Source organism: Cryptomeria japonica, chromosome 6 (assembly GCF_030272615.1).
Source record: "Cryptomeria japonica chromosome 6, Sugi_1.0, whole genome shotgun sequence".
NCBI classification, from domain to species: Eukaryota; Viridiplantae; Streptophyta; class Pinopsida; order Cupressales; family Cupressaceae; genus Cryptomeria; species Cryptomeria japonica.
Genome location: NC_081410.1, coordinates 407432164 through 407454271, shown reverse-complemented (window position 1 = coordinate 407454271; position 22108 = coordinate 407432164). Strand labels below are relative to the sequence as shown.

Genomic DNA, 22108 nt, shown 5'->3' with positions numbered 1-22108 from the left:
AGCCTTCTTGTTCGATGGAGCATGTGTTTCACTTGTCAATTCTTGATATACTAAATTACTTATGAATCTGGAGAATATACAAAAAATCTCATTGCCTGGTTGCTTTTTTGTTATTTGCAGGTTGGTGCATTGCAAGATGTTCGCTCAGAACTAACTAAATTACGTGGAACCCTATTTTTTAAAGTAGTAGAAGACTTGCATTCTCATCTTTATAATAAGGGAGAGTACAGGTATTCCTTGATTTCCTTGTATTGAAGATGCTTGCTTGCAGCCATCTTTGGCATCATAAAATTAAACTTAGGCATGATAGAGGAATTGGCTAACAAGGATGTGGGCAAAAACTGAAGACTCATGATCAAGATTAAAATTGTGGAAAGCAGACAAGATTGCTATTTACAGATTACTACTTCCTGAAATTGTCATGTTCAGTCTTCTGGTCTTTCTTCTTCCAATATAGTTTAAATTTCTAAACCTAACTTAGTCTGACACAACTGGTCATGCTTTTATTTCATATTCTATTAGACTTTTTAAAGCAACACTTCAAAGTAATAAGCAATTTCATTAATAATTTTTTTCCATCTCTCTCAGTTGATTCATTTCAATTTCAAATTTAATTATATGAATGAAAATGGACTTTCCCAAGATTCAGTTATCCATTACATACATTTCATCTATCATGGTTTACAACTTGGTCTATTGCTTTTCAGTTCAAATTCTACCATCATTAATGATAAAGATGATGACATTCCTACCTTAGCAGCATCTGGTATTATGTCTGGTAGCTCACATCGAGGGTCACGACGGACTAGAACTATGCGGCGGAATGATAGTCATATTGATTCTTTGCAAGCTGCAGATGGACAACACAAGCCAGGTTCTGTTGATGGGAGGTATGCTTTTGTGTGATGACATCTTATTTTTTGGATTTTATGCTTTGACTTCTGTTTTTTTCATGAATTGTGCGCATACTTTACTCCATTAATTCGTTGCCTTGATATCTATTGGATCCCATTTGTTCCCATAGTTGAGCTGAAAATGTGTATCTATTATTTAAGAATAACCTTACTGAGAAAATGCCAAAAAACTCCGTACATATATATAAAACATACAATATGGAAAGCTCAGAAAGATATTATTTTAACAGAGATGTTCAATCGTAAAAGCAAGCAGGAATCCATAGGCATGCCTAGTGTTGTCTCAATTTTTGAATTTTCAAAAATAGACAACCCCTACAAATTTTTACTCAAAATTTGTAGATTTTCTTCTCTAAGGCACGTTTTACGAGGTTTAATACTCGTATTTGTTTTTGTCAAATCTTTAGTGGGTGTGTTTGTCATTTTAGTCCAAGTTTTTGTCATCCTTAGTTTTTTTCGTTTTCTTAGCCTTCTATTTAAAATCGGGTTTTGAGTCCCTATCTGCTCAAGTCTTGTCTTTACTTGTAATCGGGTCTTAGAAACCCAATTTCAAGTTAAGTTGTAATAATGTAAAGTATTTATAACTTGCAATCGGATTCCTAAAACCCAATTACAAGTAGGGTTCGCTTTACAAGGGAAATGAAATTAAGTTTCTTGTTGCTTGTATCGGGTGTTCCAAAACTTGATTTGCTTCTCCTTTTCATTGTTTTGAGTTGTCTCTCATTTGGAACTCGTGTTAAAGGAGGGGTTTCATTTATAGCACAGTCTTTGGGTTGTAAAAGGATTGTATTTCCTTCCAATGCCTATATGAGCTCCTATGTGGAGTGTTAAAACGTCATTGAGCAATTTCGTTTGGGGTCGCGTTTGAGATTTGGGCAAGCATTTTCGACGTTTTGGAGTTTCATTTCCAGGTAAGTTTGAACTCGGTGCTTTTGTCTCCTCTTCTTCCCTTCGTTTTTTGGTTTGTTCCTAGTCCATGTTTGTTCCAAGCTCTTGTTTGTGCAAGTTCGTTGTTTTTCAAATCGCATTTTTCTTCAGAGTATTTCAAATGCATTGATGTTGGGGTTTTTAGAACCCAACTTCGTGTTTATTTTTCCCCTTTGTCATGCGATTGTGATTTTCTTGCAATCGGGTCCTTGTAACCCGATCGCCAAGTGCGTAGGTGTATATGTTTCTCCTACAAGTAATAATTACTAGAAATCAGGTCTCCAAAACCCGATTGCAAGACTTTCCATTCCCCTTTGCATTATTACTTGAAATCGGGTTTTAGAGACCTGATTGCAAGCATGTAACCCTATCGCCTATCTTCAAGCTTCTTAACTTGCAATCAGGCCTTGAAGACCCAATTGCAAGCTAATACCTTCCTTGGCAATTTGCCTCACTTGCATTTGGGTCTCCAAAACCCGATTGCAAATGTAAATATTTTCATTTCTTCCCAACACGCATTTCCACAAATTCTGCATTCCAAGTTCACCATGTTTCATTTGCACTTGCATTCCACCTCCCAAGTTCCAAAATTTGCCTTTTGTCTCCATATGTGTCTTTTTCATAACATGTCATGCAAGTTAGTCCACTCATTTTTCCCTTCCCCATGATAAATATCATGATAGGTCAAGATTTGGGTTTTGTTCTACAAACTCTTTCATTTGAAGAAGGTATCATGGCTTATCCAATAGCCCATGATGATATCTTAACTCTTTGGGGTTTTCATCGCAGCATTACAGATTCCTGCTCAACGACAGAGGAACCAACATCCCCTTCAAACAAGAGGATGAAGTTCAAATATGACAAGTACCAAAATGAGATTTCTCCTTCTCAAGTGAGTTCATCTATTGATGAAATCAAAGATACAGAGATCGGGCATGTTGATATGTCCAAGTTCCTTGAGGGAGCAGAAAAATCAACAGATCATGGCATGCAATTGCTTCTTAATAGTCATATTCACTTGGTTTCCACTTTCCTAGTGGCTGCCTTGGAACTAGAGTTTGTCCTTGCCTGCGCTGCTCGTTTTGATAAGGAATCTAGGACAATCAAGGATGATGATGGCAATATTGTCATTAGACTGGATGCAGAAACCATTGACAAAACCTTTAAGGTTCTTGCTGCTCTAGTGTATGCGGACATCACCATGAAGAGTGCTCTTGATTACTATAATCAGAAAAAGGGAGATTGCATAAGGCACATTAATTTCTGAGTGGCTCAAGACACCCAAAACCTACTTGTCTTGATGGCCCAAGTTGTACCGATCTGATCTCAATGAAGAAATCAGTGACATGATCACGCTCCTAAGTAGTATAATGGGGTTGAATCAATCTAATGTGTTTGATGTCTGGATGTTTAAATACATTGTGGTTATGAGGAAGGCTCAGTCACATATTTTCTAGGGTGAAGTGATCGGTGATAATATGTGCGAGCAACTCTCACAAGTTCCAACCACTCTCACACTCTACGTGAATTCTTACTTGGTATACATAGTAGCATCACTAAGATAGTTTCTAGGTCTTTCTACCAAAGGTGACAGGTCATTGATACCAGTGTGGAAATACTATGATCAACTCACCTTGAGACCTAGCAGGGTACATTATAGGAGGGTGTAGGATGCTTTCTTTGGTCATTTCATGTGTCTGTTTGATAAGACACTTAAAAATAAAAGAGTGTTTGAGGCAGCTTGGAAAAAAGTGAATGAATACGGATGCCTTTTCCTCCAGTTCCCAACTTTCACTTACATGAGAGTTGGCTGTTTTGAAGGCCATCCATATATGCTTCCGAGATATCCCATTGATAAGATCATTCTGATGGAATTGGGGAGACAACTAATGATAGTTCATGCATACCAATTAGCTCAACGCAGGTATCAATATATCTTTACGTAATCCACTGCAGATTGGCAGATACTCCTTGACAACTTTAGCAACAGCCAAGGCAATAGAAACAGAGCTTCAGGAAATCAAGCTGAAGAAGTTCAAGGGTAGAAAGGATTTTGATTACCGAGTTATGAAAAATAATATCAAAAGGGCCTTCACTCATGCTCATCGTATCGAGGATATCTGGGTTGATCTTCATACAAAGGAAGAAATTAGGAAGATGGACTATAGCAGGCTTACCTTGGAACAAATTGTAGATTTGAATTTGACTAAGATTCCAGAAGGCATGGTAGATGACAAAAAAATACTCGATCCAGAGTATATAGAGCAAAGGGTTGTAGAGGCTCCTCTTCCATCTGTATAGTGTTCGTAGAAAGAATGCACCTCAATCTTTGATAGATTTCAATCTATCCTTGCTACTACCAATGCTTGGTTGAAGAGAAATGATATTAAAACGATAAAGATTAAGGTTGGAGCAGGGGATGATTTAGCAGGACCCACTGTGTGTAAGTCTGAAATAAAAGTCAAGACCAAAGAGTGCACTTCTTCTTTTGGTACCCGAATGAAGCTTAGAGTCAGTAGAGCTTTGGTTATCCCTCCAGAAGAGGTATCTTTGAAAGGAAAAGAGGAATATCAAGTTCAAATCCAGGTTATTGATCTTGAGGATGAACAACAAGAGAACACCTCAGAATCTCCCACTACCTTGAACTCAGATTCTCCTCACATGACCATTCCCCAAATGTCGTTGGATCTCCCCATGTCTCTATTAGACACAGATGTTGATTCTTTTACACAGATGTTGTTCCCGTTACGCTAAGTGTATCCATTTGCACTGTGGTTTCATCATCAGGTGCAGAGTTACCTTTGGATACCCCACATGACAAGTTGGAGAATGTTTTTGATGCAAATCCTCCATATGCTATCTTATCAAGTATGTCACTTCCTGAGATTGACACCTCTACTATGAACTTTGATACGTTCATGTCTGAAGCCTGTCATGGTATGTCATCTGAGCAAACAATTGTTACTATTCAAACCAAGACTTCCCCTAGAATAACAACTGCGGTACAATTTGAGCCTATTTCTACCCGAACTATAGTAGCTATTTCTGAGGAAAACTCGTTAGATTTGCCACCATGGTTGAGCTCAATCACTTCTAAGAGGAAGAAGCGGGAAATTTCTCCTAATGTGTTTGACTTTCAACAACTTGGAAAATCAAAGTCAAAGGTAGCCAAGAAAGCCAAAACAGTTTTGCAAGTGGTTGTGGACAGTAACAAGATGAAGTATGCTGAGGTGGCAGAACCTCTTACTGATAAGCCACAAGGGGAAATGCAATTCTCTGACTATAGATTCACAAGAGTGGAGCTAGGAAAACATACGCATGCTGGAATGATGCATGATGCTCAAGACTCTGTAGCCTCATTGGTTCAGAGTTATGATGATCTCTTAGCAAAGGAGGACGCACAACTCATTTCAGTGATTCAAAAGATCACTAAATCTTCGGAAAAGGTTGATCCCTTGTCTTCGTTCACTTCCAAAGAATCCATCAAACAAGTTGAGAGAGCTGCACACAAGGCAAAAGATATTGATTCTTGGGTAGATCAACTAGCAGATCGAAGTACTCAAGTGGTAAAGAGAGTTCTATAGGTGCTGATCAATGTGAGAATAGCAAAGATGAAGCTAAACTAGACTTCTAAAGCTTTTAAGCTAAGTCTAGAATCTATGTGAAAGGATTTGAAAATTTGGCACGAGATGGATCAAGTGAAGTTATAGATCCTGTACAACAACACTGTAATACCAACTAGAGAAAGGTACATTGAATTTGAAGAGCTCGTGATCAATAAGTCATTGGTTGTCAAGGACCTAATTAAAGATGTGGAAGCTGCTCTAGAAATGAGTAGTGCAATGGAGCATGATATTATTTCTAGTTTTGAGAAAATGTCCTGCAAGATGGTAGGTTAAGATGAAGAGTTGCTTTCTGAAAATGTGATACTCTTTGAACTGGTGTCAAGACTTCATCAGGAGTTTGAATTTGAGTAGTTTACAGTGGCTTCAATCAATAAACTTGTGAAGTACCAAACCTTTCTTGATAAGATGCAAACTGTTCTTGAGGAACATAGAGTAGTGTTGACGTGTCTGAAATCGCATTGCTGCAAACTCCATATGGCCAACGCAGAATAGAATAACCAGTTGAGCATCCTATCCTCTCTTGAGATAAGGAAGTCCCTAATGCTGTTTTTGGTTTGATCAAAGGGGACGACCTCAAGGTTTTGATTGTCAGGTCTTGACTGCAGGATTACTCAGTGGTCGATGTGTTTTGCTGGAAACACAAGGGGACTTACGATTTGCAACAAGCTAGTTTGCTGTGATTCTCGAATTACGAAATAAAATCAAAAGGGAAGGGTTCAGGAAGCCTAAGGACAAGGATGATAACAGCTGATGCAGTGGGTAGACAGATTCGATAAACCAGTTCTTGTTTCGCCAGAGATACCCTCACAACTGGACAAAAATGGTGCAAGCTCCAAGGGATGAAGGATTTTCAGACCGGAGACACCCGTTTTAGGCACCCAATTCTGGCGCAGCCTAAGACAAACACCCGCAGTTGAACTAAGCACAATTTGGGTTCAGACTGACCATGCACGGTGACCTATAATCAGCAGACCCCCAATGGTATGAACCAGAAATACATCCCTGCACTCTTAAATTAACCAGCTGAAAGAAACCATGCAAACAGACCAAAACAAAGACAACAAACACCATATTTCAATGTTGATATATTTGCTTCAGCTGCCATTACAACAATTTCCGCAGCATCTCTATGCTATGCCTAAAATCTAACCTATTCTAACTCTGAAATCTAACTATCTAACTGAAATCTCTAACCCTCTAACAATCTCCAATTATCTAACAATCTCACTATCTAACAATCTCACCCTTTACAAAAGAAGGGCCTCTGCCTTTTATAGATATTACAATTTTGAATCGAAGGCTAGGATGGACTGCATCCAAGGGTCCTGATCTGCCTTCCAGAAGCAGGTAGCTTTAACCCATGCCGAATTAATTCTCAGTTATCCAACCAGCAACTATCTCAACTACCTGCCACTTTTTGGCTTTAATTCAGGTCTATCCAATCTTCTTGGTGGTTGAGAATAGTTATCCACAAAAAATATCTTGCCCGGGACCCATAGTCAGTTTACAATAAAGCAGTTTCAGTTTTAAAACTGAATTTTTGGACTTAAATCCAGTTGTGTGCTTTTTCTTGAGAAGGCATAAACTTGCAGCATTCAGAGTGTTCTTTGGTCTTTGGTCCCGGTGGTGGACTTCATCTTTTTTCAGTGGCACGGTTCCCAATGTTTGGTTGCTTTCGCGCTCTTGCATCTTTTCTTTTCCAGTCTTTAGCTCTTGGCCTTGAATTGCGATCCTTCCTTGATTTGCGCTTGAGGCCTTCTCCTGGTTCTTCGATGACATCCTACGATCAATCAACCAATTTCACTTCATTAAATCAATTCCTCAGTTTTTCAGAGTTAGTCAAATTTCAGGATCAGGACATTCCAGACTTAGCCAAATTTCAGGGTTAGGAAATTCTAGACTCCATCACTCACCAACTTGACCCTTCATATCCCCTCTGCAAAGACAAAAAGGCACGAACCGGGGGGGGGTCCTTGTCCAAGACAGGGATGGGTGTGCGATTCGCACAACAAGTAGCAACAATAAAATATTTTGATGTCATCATCAAAACTATTGTTGTTGCAAGAAATACAATGGGTCCAGATCTTGATGAATTGCAAAAGTCAATTTGCAAATTCCAAGCTTTCATGGCAAAAATTAGGGAGGAACAAGAAGTGTCTCCTGACACTTGAATCGTGTTTTTGTTTTGTTGTAGCATGTTATTTCTCTTTGACAAATTACATGTGATATCAAAAGTTGTAATTGCAAGTAATCACATTACCTGTATTCTACAATTGTAATTACATGTAAACAAATTACAAGTTTGAAAGACAATAGGACTGTAATTTGGAATAAGTCATAGTTAGTTGTGGAATAAGTCTTAGTTAGTTGGACTTCTCCCACTTTTTGCTCTTAGCCCCTCTCCTATATATAGGAGGGTGCTCTATGTAATTTGAATATTTTTGGCAAGCAAGAAAAACTTTGCAAAAATTATAGCGATAAAAAATTTGTGTTTTATACTTGTTAATTTGACTCTCAAGCAATATAAGGAGAACATTTGAGTTTTCAGACTTTGTGTTGATACTTTGTTCACATATTCATTGTGTTCTTATGTCACAGTGATATATTTTTTTGCATATACTTGAGATTCTAGTAAGGTTGTTGGAAAGAGCTTTAATCTGATCTCTTGTAGACTTTGTGTTGCAAATAGTGAGGGTTAAATTAGTATAGTTAAGTGTTTATGATAGAGAAAAGCTACAAAACTATGCGCTTGTAATTGTTCTTGTCCATTACAGTTTAAAAGTGCATTATATTGACAGACTTTGAGCTGCTGTATGTTGTACGTTTTTACCATAATAATAATTTTAGAAGGTTGATAGGATAGTAGAAGAGTTGAAGACTTTGGGCTTCTGTTTCTATTTTTCTGTCCCGGGGAAGTGATGGAAACTTTGTGCTTTTATGGAAACTTCGCTCTCTATTGTATAAGCATTTTTGTAATTGCTGAAATTTCCTGAAAGTTTTTGAATTTGTTACTCTAAGTTGTAGTTTCTTTTCTGAAAAAAGAGAAAAGAATATCATTTTTTTGAAAAAGAGAAAAGGATGTCCCACCCAAGTTAAATTAATATATATAAGTTATAATTAATTTCCAATAAGTTAGAAGTAGGAAAGGGGGAGCCTTCCCTTAGAATTAGGAGAGTTTTTAACTCACACGCTGTGGCTGAAACCATAATTTTGCACACCTTCCCAAGTGTACAAGATTTTCAACCAACATCTAGATTGACAGAAAGCTATACGAATGATGTTAACTGCTTTTCTTGCTTATAGTAATTAGTGATGTTTTTTTTGTTTGAAATTATAGGCTCAGTAGGCAATCTTCATCTTTGGTACTCAAGATTTTTAGATGAGATATAAAATTTTTGAAATCTGTTTTCAGCAAGGATCTTAGTAAGTATGTGCATGTGCAAGATAGCAAAAAAGGAAGTTGACATGGGGCCATAAATATGTGCATTCTGAATGAGTTATATTTATTTTGTAGGAGGCAAGCATGAAAACATTATTGGCTAGTTTTTGATAATAGGATATTTATCATGCTGATAGGCAAAACTGTGATGACAGCAAGGGAGTAGATGACAAAATCCCCATAACATAATTTGATCATGTCAAACATTTGTTATGTCCAATTTTATATACATCTATATAGTAACCTAATAAACTGGCATAGATATCTTAAATACATCTATCTAAAAGATGCTGAGGGATATCAATCTTGAGGTGCTTATCTAATCTATGTGACAAATCAATATAGTTGCCTTGAGACTCATATCACTTGGCAACTTTTAGATACATGTGTTTGAGATATTTTGCCATATTCTTCAAAACTTAATTTTGCCAATTGTTCAAATTTTCTTACAACTTTTGATGGCTTTTTATATAAAATGTTATAAATAGAGCATTTAAGGAAGTTTAACAAGAATCATATCAAAATCCATGGATTATGTATATTATTTACAGAGCTAGACAAAAAGAAAATAGTTGCTGCACATTTCTCATTTCAAAACTTAGTTTTGCCAAATATAAAACTTTCTTACAACTTTTGATGGTTTTTTATATAAAATGTTATAAATATACCATTTAAGGAAGCTTAACAAGAATCATATCGAAACCTATGGATTATGTATTTTATTTTCTGAGCTACACAAACAAAATAATTGCTGCACATTTATCATTTCAAAACCATTACATATATTGGGGAAATTATTCCTTAAATTCCTCATATGGTTCTAACTGATTTAGGTATTAGCAAGTTGTTAAAACTTGTAACTAATACATTACAATATGAGCACTAAACGTAGATTTCTTAACATTTCCCCCCTCAATGTGTTGTCCTCATTTTTGTTTTCAAAAATGAAGGACCATTACATGAAATTTTTGTGAAAAAATGAAAAAATTTACTCTATGGCACGCTTCCCGAGGCATAATTTCGACTAATCCTTGGAGTGGCTTAATCCTCAGTCCATCCTCGAACTACGTTTCGAATTTCGTCAAATTCTGGGTTCGTTTGCTATGTCTTTCCTTTAGTCGGGTTTTAAAACCCCAACTGCAGGTGGAGAATTTTCTTCAAACTGCAAGTTTTAATGATATTCATTGTTTTGGTCTTTGTAGGGGAATTTTTGACCAATTACATGTGCACTTTTATTTCAAATATGTTGCTTGTAATTTATTTTAAATTTCCCCTTTGTTGTTTTTATCTTTTTATTGTTTTTTGGTCATTTTTAGTTAAAATAGGGATTTTTTGGCTCAACTGCAAGTAAACTTGCAGTTTGGTGAAAAAACCCCTACTTTAATGGTTTTCACATGTAATAGGGATTTTAAATCCCCATTACATATGTGCAAGTAAACTTGCAGTTTGGTGAAAAAAACCCGATTTTGCCTTGTAAGTGAAAAAGTGACAATTTAAAACTTGCACTTTGGTCCAAAAAACCCGATTTTGCTCATAAAGTGCATTTTTGACATTTTAAACTTGCTATTTGGCCAAAAAATCCCGATTTTGCCTAACATGTTGAAAAAGTGAAATTTTAAACTTGTCATATCCTCCAAAAAACCCGATTTTCATTGTTTCATACATTTTAAACTTGCTATTTGTTCCAAAAAACCCGAATTGCAAGGAAAAACATGTTTTTTGAAGATTTTTAGCAAATTTTTGTGGAGATTTTTTGGGAGATAGAAGGCGTTTTGGATTCCTTCCTATTTCCATGCATTTTTAGACACCTTTCACGCCACATGGAGGTTAAGTTTGCTGGTTTTTAGGTTTATAACAGCAAACACGTTTTTGCTAAAAAACCACGTTTTTCTTCATTAAAAATGCCACGAATCAGCAATGTTATGAATCGTTTTGGCTTGGTATGCTAAGGTATTGAGGTTAGAAAGAGTCTTGGCCATTTTCCATGCCATTTCTCATGCATTTGCTGCCACGTTTTTCAGTTTTTGCCATTTTTTCAAAAACGTGGCTAGGGTTTTGGAATACGGTTAATTTCTTTTTAAGAGATATTCTTCTTTATTTCAAAGATTGATTATCTTTTGGAGAGGCATTTTCACATTGGAGCAAGGTAAGATTTATTTTCTTCTTGTTTCTTTTTTCTTGTTTTCTTGTTTTTTTCTTTCTAGTTGTAAATTTGTAAATGGTTGGTTCTTCCCCAAAAATCAGATTTTGTGAGAGAGATTTTCCCTTTTGTAAAGCAATTTTAGAATTGCATTGTTCTTCCCCATTTTCCCTCTTTACTTGTATTCGGGATTTTAAATTCCGATTACAAGTTGGATGAAAATCATTGTTCTTCCCTTACGGATAAAAGATTTAACCATCTTTTTTTTGAAATCCGGGTTGCAAGTTGAAAGTTCTTCCCATTTTTGCATTGGCAAAGTTCCAAGTGATCTTCTTGAAATTCATTTTTACCTATCCGCTTCCAATTCCCTCATCCGTACATACCAATTCATCCACTCATTTCACACCTTCATTCATTTTCCCCATTTAAAGTCTACTTGCAGTCAGCCATCCAGAACCCGAAATTGGTCCAAAATGCACTCAAAAAACACTTGAAAATGAGTTTTAAAGGACCAATTACAAGTGCAAACTTGTAGTTACCCATTACACATATGAAGTTGCATGTTTGTTCCCACATTTGCAAGTTAATGCTCTTGTTTTTCCCACACATGTAATGCAGCTTCCAAAACCCGAAATTCACTTGTGAGCCCATTTTCGCATCAATTTATCCCTTCCCTTGTCAGTCCGGTTTGCACACACGATCTACCAAATCAATGGATTAAGGCATGGGCCTTATTTTGCAAGAAGATTTCAAGAATGAAGGATGATACAAAGAAGAGATACAACAACAATTCATGGTTGAGAGCATAGAATGCTTTCAAGACAAAGATGGTCATGACATGAAAAGAGGAAGGCAGCCCGTTCCCTCTTGAAAAGCTAGTATTACCCCAAGCAAGAAGACAAGGATGCAAGTTCCCGTTCCGGTTCAAGATGTCTTTACCAATCTAGAATACTTCAAGTTCTAGCATCCTGAAGCGACATGAAGATCATCACAGACAAAGGATGATGCAGTTAGAGTCGTGTCTTTAGACACATGGAATAGTTTTAGTTATGCATTTGTAATTTCGTTTTGACAAGTTACATGTAAAAATATTTTTTGTAAAATGCAAGTTACACATTACTTGCACTTTTGTAATTACATGTAAGACAACTACAAGTTGTGTCCGATTAGGACTGTAGTTGGAATAAGTCTTAGTTAGTTGGAGTAACTCTTAGTTAGTTAATGAAGTCTCAGTTAGTTATTGAATGAGTCTTGGTGGTTGAGAGAATCTCTCAAGTTAGTTAGGATCCTCCCACCTTTTTCTCAAGGCTCCTCTTCTATAAATACTGGAGGAGTCTATTGTAATATTTATCTTTTGGAAAGCAAGCAAAAACTTTGCCAAATTTACAGCAAGAAGTCTTTGAGCTTATGTATGTGGATTGAAAGTTTTTGAAGAATAATAAAGAAGGATTACTCAAGTTTTGAGTCTTTGAGCTACATGTTTGGGTTTGAATCTTTTATTTCTTCTATGCAAAGTGTTTCTAAAGGAGCTTAGTCCAATTTGATTTGAAGTCTTTGAGTTGCAAGTAGAGAAGATTAATTAAAATAGGAAAATCTCTAGAAGGAGCAGCAAGTCTTTGAGCTTGCGTCTATTCTTGAGGAAAAGTTACTGTTTGATAAGAAATAGCAGCAAGTCTTTGAGCTTGCATTAGTTCTTGTCTTTGTGTTAAAAGAATAAATTATTCCAGTCTTTGAGCTGTTGTCGTTTATTCATTGTAAAATTTAGTATAGAAAAGGGTAGATAGGACTTCCAATAGTCAAGTCTTTGAGCTTGATATTGCTGTCCCGTCCCGAAGGAAGTGACGGAAGTCTTTGCGCTTTCAGGAAACTTCATTTCCTTTCTCTTATTTCACTTTAAAGTGGTTACTGCTGTTATTCAATCGCTATCCTTTTCTGTGAAGAGAAAAGGATATTGTCTTTCTTGAAAAAAGAAGAAAGATTGCTGTCCCATCCCATTTTACTTTCCAAGTTGTAGTTAGATAGGGGGAGCCTTCCCTTAATTAGGAGAGTTTTTACTCATGTGCTGTGGTTGAAACCACAATTTTGTATATTTCCCCAAGTGTACAAAATTTTCAACCAACACAATGCAAGCATGGTAAAAACTCACACTTTCCACTGTAGTAATGTAATATCCCTTGACTAATCTGACCTCAAGTGTCATGACCCCTCCTTGATCGTTATATATATATATATATATATATACTAAATTAAACAACTATTATTATTAATTAATATAATTACCAACGAATAATTTTTGAAATTTATTTATTTATTAAATATTATTATTTAGCTAATTAATATTTATTACTTATAATATTCTTGAAATATTCAGATAGAAATAAATTAATATTACACTATAAACATATTTATACATTATAAATTATAAACATGATTTATATATTCTTAATCGTAAACACAAGTTATATATTTAAAATAATAAATATATAATTTATATATATATTTATGGAAGACACATAATTAGTCTGTAATAATCATATATTACCCATGTTTAGATTAGTAACGGCAACATATTTTCTAAAAATAAGCCAACAACGATGATTGGATATGAATGTATATGATCATAATTGATCCAATAAACACCAATCGGTATCAATGATAGACCAATCCAAATACATATAAGGATGACACCTATTGACTGCAATATCAATTCAGGAGAAAAGTCTATGTATCATTGAGAGAAGCATGATACGAATCAAACAATAATTATTTTAACCGGAAGAGAGGCAGATAATATTAAGGAAAGGATACGATAAAAGGGAGCAGTGCGTTTGGCGAGTATTAAGAGGGATGTTCACCAAGAGACACGAGACGTCTCTTTTCCGTGACCTTTCAGCCCAGCGAATATAAGGAGATGGTCATAATCTTTGGAAAAAGAAGGGAATTATGGAAGGTGGAGGGAAAGATCCATCAAAAAAAGCAATGTTTTAAGCAATACGTATGATTTAATAGTTTGCAGCAAGGGTATTCCATAATGCACAGTAAATAGAACAGAGTTGGGGAATATAATCTACAACCTCGAATAGACCACAAATGAGAGCAGATTAGAACTGTTACTAAGATACAGGCAGTAACATCCTTGTTCTCGGTGGTAAGCATAGGGGATGTGCTTAATACATATGCCTAATATTATAATGCCTCTATGCAGAATTTAATAGTAATATTAATATAGACTGCAATGAGTATGATGCTCATATCAGATATTTAGTGGCAGACCAGTCAGATCTGTCTGTTTTTACAGCCACCCTTATACTAACAATTTATGTTTTATGCAGTGGTGGTATTAGTGATTTATACAAAAAGGTAATTAGTAAATGTATTAATAATTGGTAATTAATAAATATATAAATGATTTATAATACAATATAATGTATTTATTTGTTTATATGTTCAAGTCAGAATATATATATATATTTGATGTAATAATATTATATGAATGATGTAATATCAATAAGTATACATATGCTGATATACATATACATATATATGTAATATAATGCCGTAATCAGACAAATAAAAATATTAGATTGTAAATCAGAAAGAACTCATAAGATAATAAATAGTAAGAAGAATATTGTTTGGATATAATCCTTGCTACTGCTGTCAATATTCACAAGGTTGGGAATTGAGATGTTCCAAAGAGGGACGGTCTAAATCCAATTAATAGGATTAATCCCAAGACAAAGTAGGGATCAGCAACCCATAAACCTTGAGGGCATGGTCCCAAGATAGGTAAGGGCTTGGATATGTAAATTTATTATGGATGTATGATAGATTAACAATTTATCTATTAATAGTTAATTGATTGAGCTGCCGAATATCATTGATTCGATGCATGTTTAGGTGGAATTGTCTCCTAATATATTTAGTTTGAGTCATAAGTATATTGAAATAGATTGATTATGGTTAAAACATGTCTCAACCTACTAGGGGACATTACATCAAGTTGTTGATTAAACCCTCAAGGAATATTGTCGAACACTTTGCATACAGTGTCTGAACTTGCTGTTATGAGTTTCGGTTTGTATTGTTTTGGTCTTGTATCTTGCAATTGATGTTTTTGAATGCCTCTAACCATGAAAGATTGACTAACAATGTCATAGAAATGATATGCCAACTGATTTTGACTTTTAACATGCATATAAGTGACTAAAACTAATAATTACAGCTGCTTGATAAATCATCAAACACTTGGCATGCAAATGGCAGCAACATAATGAAGTCTTTTATTGATTATTCTCACACCAAATAGTTACAAAGATATAGCATGTAATTCCCAAAACTCATGACAACAAAATTAGAGAACCTGGTATGTAAAATACGTGCTGCAAATAATGGTCTCCACTCTACAATGTATATAATCTGCCAATTAAACACGTCCCTGCTGTAGCTGTATATAATCTGCCAATTAAATGATTGATTCCCCGATGTATAATGGCAGCCAATATGAATCTCCAGGTCTGCTGTAGATATACCTTCCAATCCTTCAAACCCTAGATGAAATCTTCCACCTGTTAGCACAAATTGGACTCCTAGATGAAACCCACAATCAGGGAATAATATCAGCTGGTATCTCACAACCTCAAAATTGCACAAACACTGAAGAGTCTTCGTTCTCCAATGCTAGAAATGACTGAAACCTTTGTGTATTTCTACACTCAGCTCTCATATCAAAAAGCACAAGTCAAATAACATCAAGAATGAAATTTAATTGCTTTTTGAGTCCTTTTATATCCTCTCAACTATTAAATGCCTTTAATTCTCTTTTGAAATCCACTTTTAGGTTTTTCATAAAACTTTATAATAAGTCTTTAGACTCGGGCTCTCATATTTATGAATAATAAATACACTTTAATAGCATTTAAAATAATATAACTTGTGTGCATATTAACTTTATGAAATACTTTAATATTTTGGCCTCCAAAATATAAGCCATTAATTGCACTGTAAGTCACTTAAATGAAGGGTCATGGCCCCTTTGAATATTAATATACTTTTTAACTTTATAATTGCATTTTATAAATAATTATTAATAAAGTAATCACTTTATTAATAATTAAAATAACATAACTCCACAAATAATCATTATTCTTCAGTTATGTCTGAACTTGGGAGTTAACCATTATGTCCACTGTGCATCCAGCTGCCTTACTAAAAATAGTAAGGGTCCCTCTCGATCAACTACTAACTTAATATAAATAGTAAGTGTGTGAAACATAGTCAAATGAAGGCCAAACTGGACCAAACGAAGAGCAATCCTGAACACTTCTGACCTCTGGAATGGGAATAAGCCTCTTGCACTGCCAACTGGGACCCTCTAACCATTAGTCTTAGCCTATGAGGGCCAATGATAGGCTAATCCAATCATAAACCATATCATCCCAAAAAAGGGACATTACAAGTAATCCCAATTGTTTTGGCTCATGATCTTGATTCAAATGGAAGACACCTTTTATCAACCCTTCATGGTTTTAACACAAGTTTACCACAAACCTAGACATGAACAGGAACACACTAATTTGTTCACCTCATATGGTTTTCTAGTTTGTCACTAACCTTTTGAAGATTCACGAACTGCATTACACTAGTACTTTTGTTCATTATTATATTTTAGACTAGGAGGTTACATTAGGAAACGACATACACATGAATAGAAATAGCCACAATTGTTGATTGTGTCACTCAATCTTCATCAACATAGGAAATTTTCATTGCCACTAGAGATGGAATATTTGTGTTTTATCCCCTCGTCCCCCCTCAATGATGTGAAATTTCCAGTTATTAGAAACAAAGAAAATAGAATTACACATCATAATAGAAAACAAAATGTTAATGAAGTTGATAAGTGGCCCCGTTGTTGGTGGCTGATGCGAGGATGCAGGTGTCCTCCTTCCTCCATTTCCTCTTGCCTCCAAGCTTGAATTTATTTAAAACATATATTATTTATCACTAGGACAAGATATCTCTTCATCATTGGCATAGTTTTCCCAATTTGTTTCTTTAGCCAAAAAAGCATGTTGATCCAGTTTGTCATCTAATAGATCTTGTGCCCTCTTCCTACAATTCAAAATTACATGACCTATTTCATTACAATAGAAGCATTTTATTTTTCCTTTTGAAAGGAAGTGCTTGAATTTGTACTTTCCCTTCTTCAAAGTGAATTTGTACATGTAAGACTTCTTTGGATTTTAAGTGTTCATCATGGTCTAGTAGAGTAGATTACGTCTAGTAGAGTAGATTACTCCTTCAAGACTAATGATTACCTTGCTTAATGTAAACACCATACTAGAAATATTACTAGGCAAACTATTCAAAAGTATTGCTTTGGCATCATCATCCATTATTTTCTCATTAATGCCAACTAACTGATTTGGGATAGTGTGAAACTTACTTATATGTTTGCCATTTTTGCACCTCATCCATCTTCAATCCATACAATCTCTACTTCAATGTCATCTTGGCACTTTTTGCTTCGGATCCAAAAAGCTTGTTATGACTCCCAGATCTTTTTTGCGGACTTTGTGAAATCTACATGGTGTAGATATCCTTTTGATAAATCAACGCCAATAGTCCCCAATGCTTTTTGATTTTTGATAGTCGACTTGGCAAGTTCATTTGCATTAGATGGAGATACTGAATTAGGTTTGACCACATCCCAAAGATCTTTTTCTGTGAGATGCAACTGCATTTGTATTTGCCATGTATGAAAATCTTGACCTTCACATTTATCGATAATGAGAAACACATAGGAAACACTGAGAGGGGGGGTGAATCAGTGTTTCAAACTTTTTCAAAAATTAAGCAAACTCAAGATGCTGTTTAACATATAGATACGAAAATGTAAATATAGCACAAGACAAGAACTCATAATTTTTTCTTGTGGAAAACCCTTTCGGGTAAAAAACCACGGCACAAAATTTCTTCCATTAACAGTACAAACTCTGAGATACAAAAAGTGTGCTCCAACACACTATGGGCACCAACACACTATGGGCACCAACCCAGCTCAAAGAAAACATCGAGCACCAACTCATAGACAACCAGCAAAAAGAGGCACCAACCTCTGTGAGAAGGAGAGCACCAACTCCCCAAACATGAACTCAGTTATAAAAAAAACTTCAACACCTCTTGCTGTAGATAAATTATTCTCCTTTCAATAATTTTTCAAAGAATTTAAAACATTTCGATGTCATAAAGATATATATAGGTCAGGAACGTTCAACACAGTTGACCATTTTTTTTTTGAAATTGTTGTATTTTTTTATTTTCAATCCTAACTTCCGCCTCAGAACCAAATATCACGATTTCTATATTCAATATGAATATGCTCCACCTTTTTGAGTGATAACACAGCTCTCATAAAAAACTTCCTCAACGCAAAAAAAACAATTTTGCAGGACTCTGTCAAACACAAAGAATAATGAAGACATCTATAGAGAATCTCCACACCCACGTCCTCACACAGGCACAATATACATGGTATCAACACGTCCAACCATTCTTAAATGCGCTAGCTAGAAAATACGACCAACCTCTGCGTATCCACTCATAGTCGTGTTCAATGTTATAGCAGAGAAGACCTTCTATTTCCATCTCCCAAAAAAATTCTGACCATTTCTATCAAGAGACGTTACCCACAGCAGCCCGTAAATTCTCCTCCATGCGTTCTACAGTCACCACTTCAAAAAAAATCACTCAAATTCAATAATTGAATTTTTTTTTAATTTCCCCATTAATTCTCAGTCAGAGGCCCACATCCAGCAAATGTAATGGCAACCTGGAATAATTAATTCGATGCATTCCATACCATTCCAAAGGTTCATAATTTTTTTTATATCTTCTGTTAAATCCATTCCTTCAGCAAAAAGTAAAAATCAAAACTTTGAAAAGTCAATGCTGAATCACAACTTTGAATGGTTAAGGTTGACATGGCAAGTTTGCTGACTTAGCACAAATTCTGATTCAGCTTCCGACAAAAAGACAAGCAGGCACACACACTGCTCAAGCAGCTCAAATAAACCTTAGAAAAACTTGACATCAATGACAAAACAATATCCAACAGATAAAACTTAATTTATCCATGATAGAAAACTAAAGAAATCTCCTTGGAGAAGACAAAGCATTAAGCACTCACTGCTTTTTATTACGGACTCTATGCTTGCGTAGTAGTAAAAGAAACAACCTCTACAATAATATATTTCCACAAGCAATAACAAAGCATGCAATCTATATGCCACATTAGAGCATTTGTGAACATGTTGGAAAAAAATGAGGAATTCAGGCCAAAGAGATTTCACGGTAACTGCTTGGAAAGAAATTATGAATTGCTACCTTTGGGGTCAGGCAAGAGGATGTGTTCAGCCGTGCCTTGCCAAATTCCTCCACAATTTCCATTGGTTCCTTCTCGCTAACAAATGCCCCGAAGATATGGATAATCAAGTTTCCCGAGATTAAGCAATATATGGCACACGGATCTCTTCTATAGTTGATGAAAAATTCTGATCATGTAGCTGAAAACACTTTTGTTGCAGGTGCAACAGACATAAGGAAAAATATACCTGTGATTCATCAATTCTCTTACATACTACAAGACATCAACATCCTATATGTAGAACACAACCTTCCCATGCTACTCTAACACAACTCAATCATAGTGGCACAGTGGCTAAGATAAAGACAGGTAAAGCATTGATATTGTTCTCCAACTTAATGACTGCGTCCAAAAGTGGTCCCACTACTACTTTTGCAGATTTCTTGTCATCTAAAAGTGTAGCAATTCCAGCTTTCAACCATGCTGAGCAAGCAAAAGAGGCGCCACAGGAGAGGAGGTAATGGTTAGTCCTTTAGTCAGAGCAAATCTTAAGCCTCCCTCAGATTAGCTCGCTCTGATACCATATTATTTTCAGAGCTACACACAAACAAAATAATTGCTGCGCATTTCTCTTTTCAAAACCATTACATTTATTGAGGAAATCGTTGTCTAAATTCCTCACATGATTCTACCTGATTCAGATATTAGCAAGTTGTTAAAACAACACGTATCTAATAAATGATAATATGAGCACTAAACATAGATTTCCTAACAATGTAAACAAATAGTATATCTACTTTTACTTTACTGAGATGGACAGATTCGTCAATAAGGCTTTAAGGTTTAATGTTCAATAAATATTTCTGTGGCATGAGCATATGTATATGTACATACATGGTTTATGCCCATTTTCATCCACACAAATATATAGACATGTCCCTATGTCTCGTGCTATTAATATTTTCCACGTATACAATTAGTACATGTATATTCTAGCATGGCTACATACTATGTGGCTAGGGCTGATAATTTTTTTTGTTGAAAATCTTTTACTGATCGAAGCTGTGTTTAAACATTAAACCCTTCTCTAAGGAAACTAATAATTGACTCTTGTACTCTTGTCATCTGTGTACAACCTCAGAGCAGAGGGGCAGCCTATTGATGCGTTCATAGATCATTGGAAAAGGCAATGGCTCCTCCAACTTGGAAGCCTCACTCTTCTGCTGCACCTTGTTGTACCCAAACAAATGTTTTCATATTGACTCATTTTTCATGTGAAGATTATGACCATACCTTATCTAATTAGTTATTCATAATTCCATGGGCCTCAGTTTTTTTTTTTTTGTGCTTTTGATATCCAATCAATTTCATTTTGTAGCCGATGAAGAAAACTTTCCATTGCATCCAACAAGGCAAGAATCAGAGCACAAACAAGAGAGTAATACTAGTGAGAAGAAAATTGGGAAGGCTTTGGTAAGTTGTGCCACTAATCATTGGCATGCCCAAAATTGCCCTAAGTTAGATTGGATGTCATAGACTGAAATCACACAACTAGGTAAATAGGTGTCAAAAATTGTGAACTGACATTTCCAAAGAGAGGTAAAAAATTTGCAAAAGCAACAGGTGGCAATTTGATCTCGATTGCATGACCATGCTTTGGAATGTCAAAGAACTCAAAAATTATCAAAAGGGCTTGTGTGACTGTACACTACAATTTCAAAAGTTTGAAACCTAGAAATTTGGCAATTAAATTTAAATCACGTGACCATGTGAAGAGCTGCCAAAATTCAAAAGTTGATAAAGTGTCGGTTAGGCATGAATCACACTAGTGTGAAGAATGCTAAGTTTTATTCAATATGAAAGGTGGCTTATAGGCCTTATAAGCACAAATCATGCAACAAGGTCAAAAACACAAAAGTGGTGAAGTCATGTGAGCATCAACTAGGCGTGATTTTTAATTATAAAATCAATCTTGATATTTTCACTTCTTTGTTCCTTCTTTTCATCATTTTAATTGAGATGAGTTGAGAAGCATAAGGTTTTCAGATCATTGAAAAAACAAATTAAGGTGTCCATTGTCTACCATTGAAGAAAATGCCAATCATAGTAGCTTATTGCAAAGAAGATTTAATAGTCTTTAATCTTATGTAGGTTTTTCCATCATCACTAGAAGGACAAAAAGTAGGGTATTACTCCTCAAATTATAGGCTTTAAGCTTGTTGTTGGCATCTAGGATATTTAAATTGTGCCAGAGTTATCAAATACATCAAAATCACTCTCCAAAGGGCACGCTAGGGTTTATGTAATTACCTCAACAAATTTTAATATAAAATATTTACCAATTTTTAATCACCAAGGTCTCATGAGTGCAAGGTGAGAGCATACGTTAAGGAAATATTATTATTTAGCATTGTTTGATCACCAAAATCTTGCGTGTTGGTTGAAAATTTTGTACACCTCAACAACTGTACAAAATTGTGGATTTCAGCCACAACGTGTGAGTAAATACTCTCCTAATTCTAAGGGAAAGCTCCCCCTATCTAAACTAATTTATTATGGATGGGACAACAGTTTTCCTTCTTTCAAGAAAAACTATATTCTTTCCTCTTCACAAAAAAGAATAGCAATTAAAAGAACATATCAGTGATAACTTGTACCATAAAATGAAAAAGAGGAAATGAAGTTTCTTGAAAA

General features: G+C 35.3%; 1 protein-coding gene across 1 annotated transcript in view; it reads left to right on the top strand.

Moving 5' to 3' along the window:
- LOC131065853 (exocyst complex component SEC8) overlaps positions 1–22108 on the top strand; it is a 246086-nt gene that overhangs the window by 39500 nt on the left and 184478 nt on the right. Inside the window, exons 5-6 of the mRNA XM_058000496.2 lie at positions 121–230; positions 708–890. Of these exons, the coding sequence (XP_057856479.2) occupies positions 121–230; positions 708–890 (293 nt within the window). The remainder of the gene's footprint in view (positions 1–120; positions 231–707; positions 891–22108) is intronic.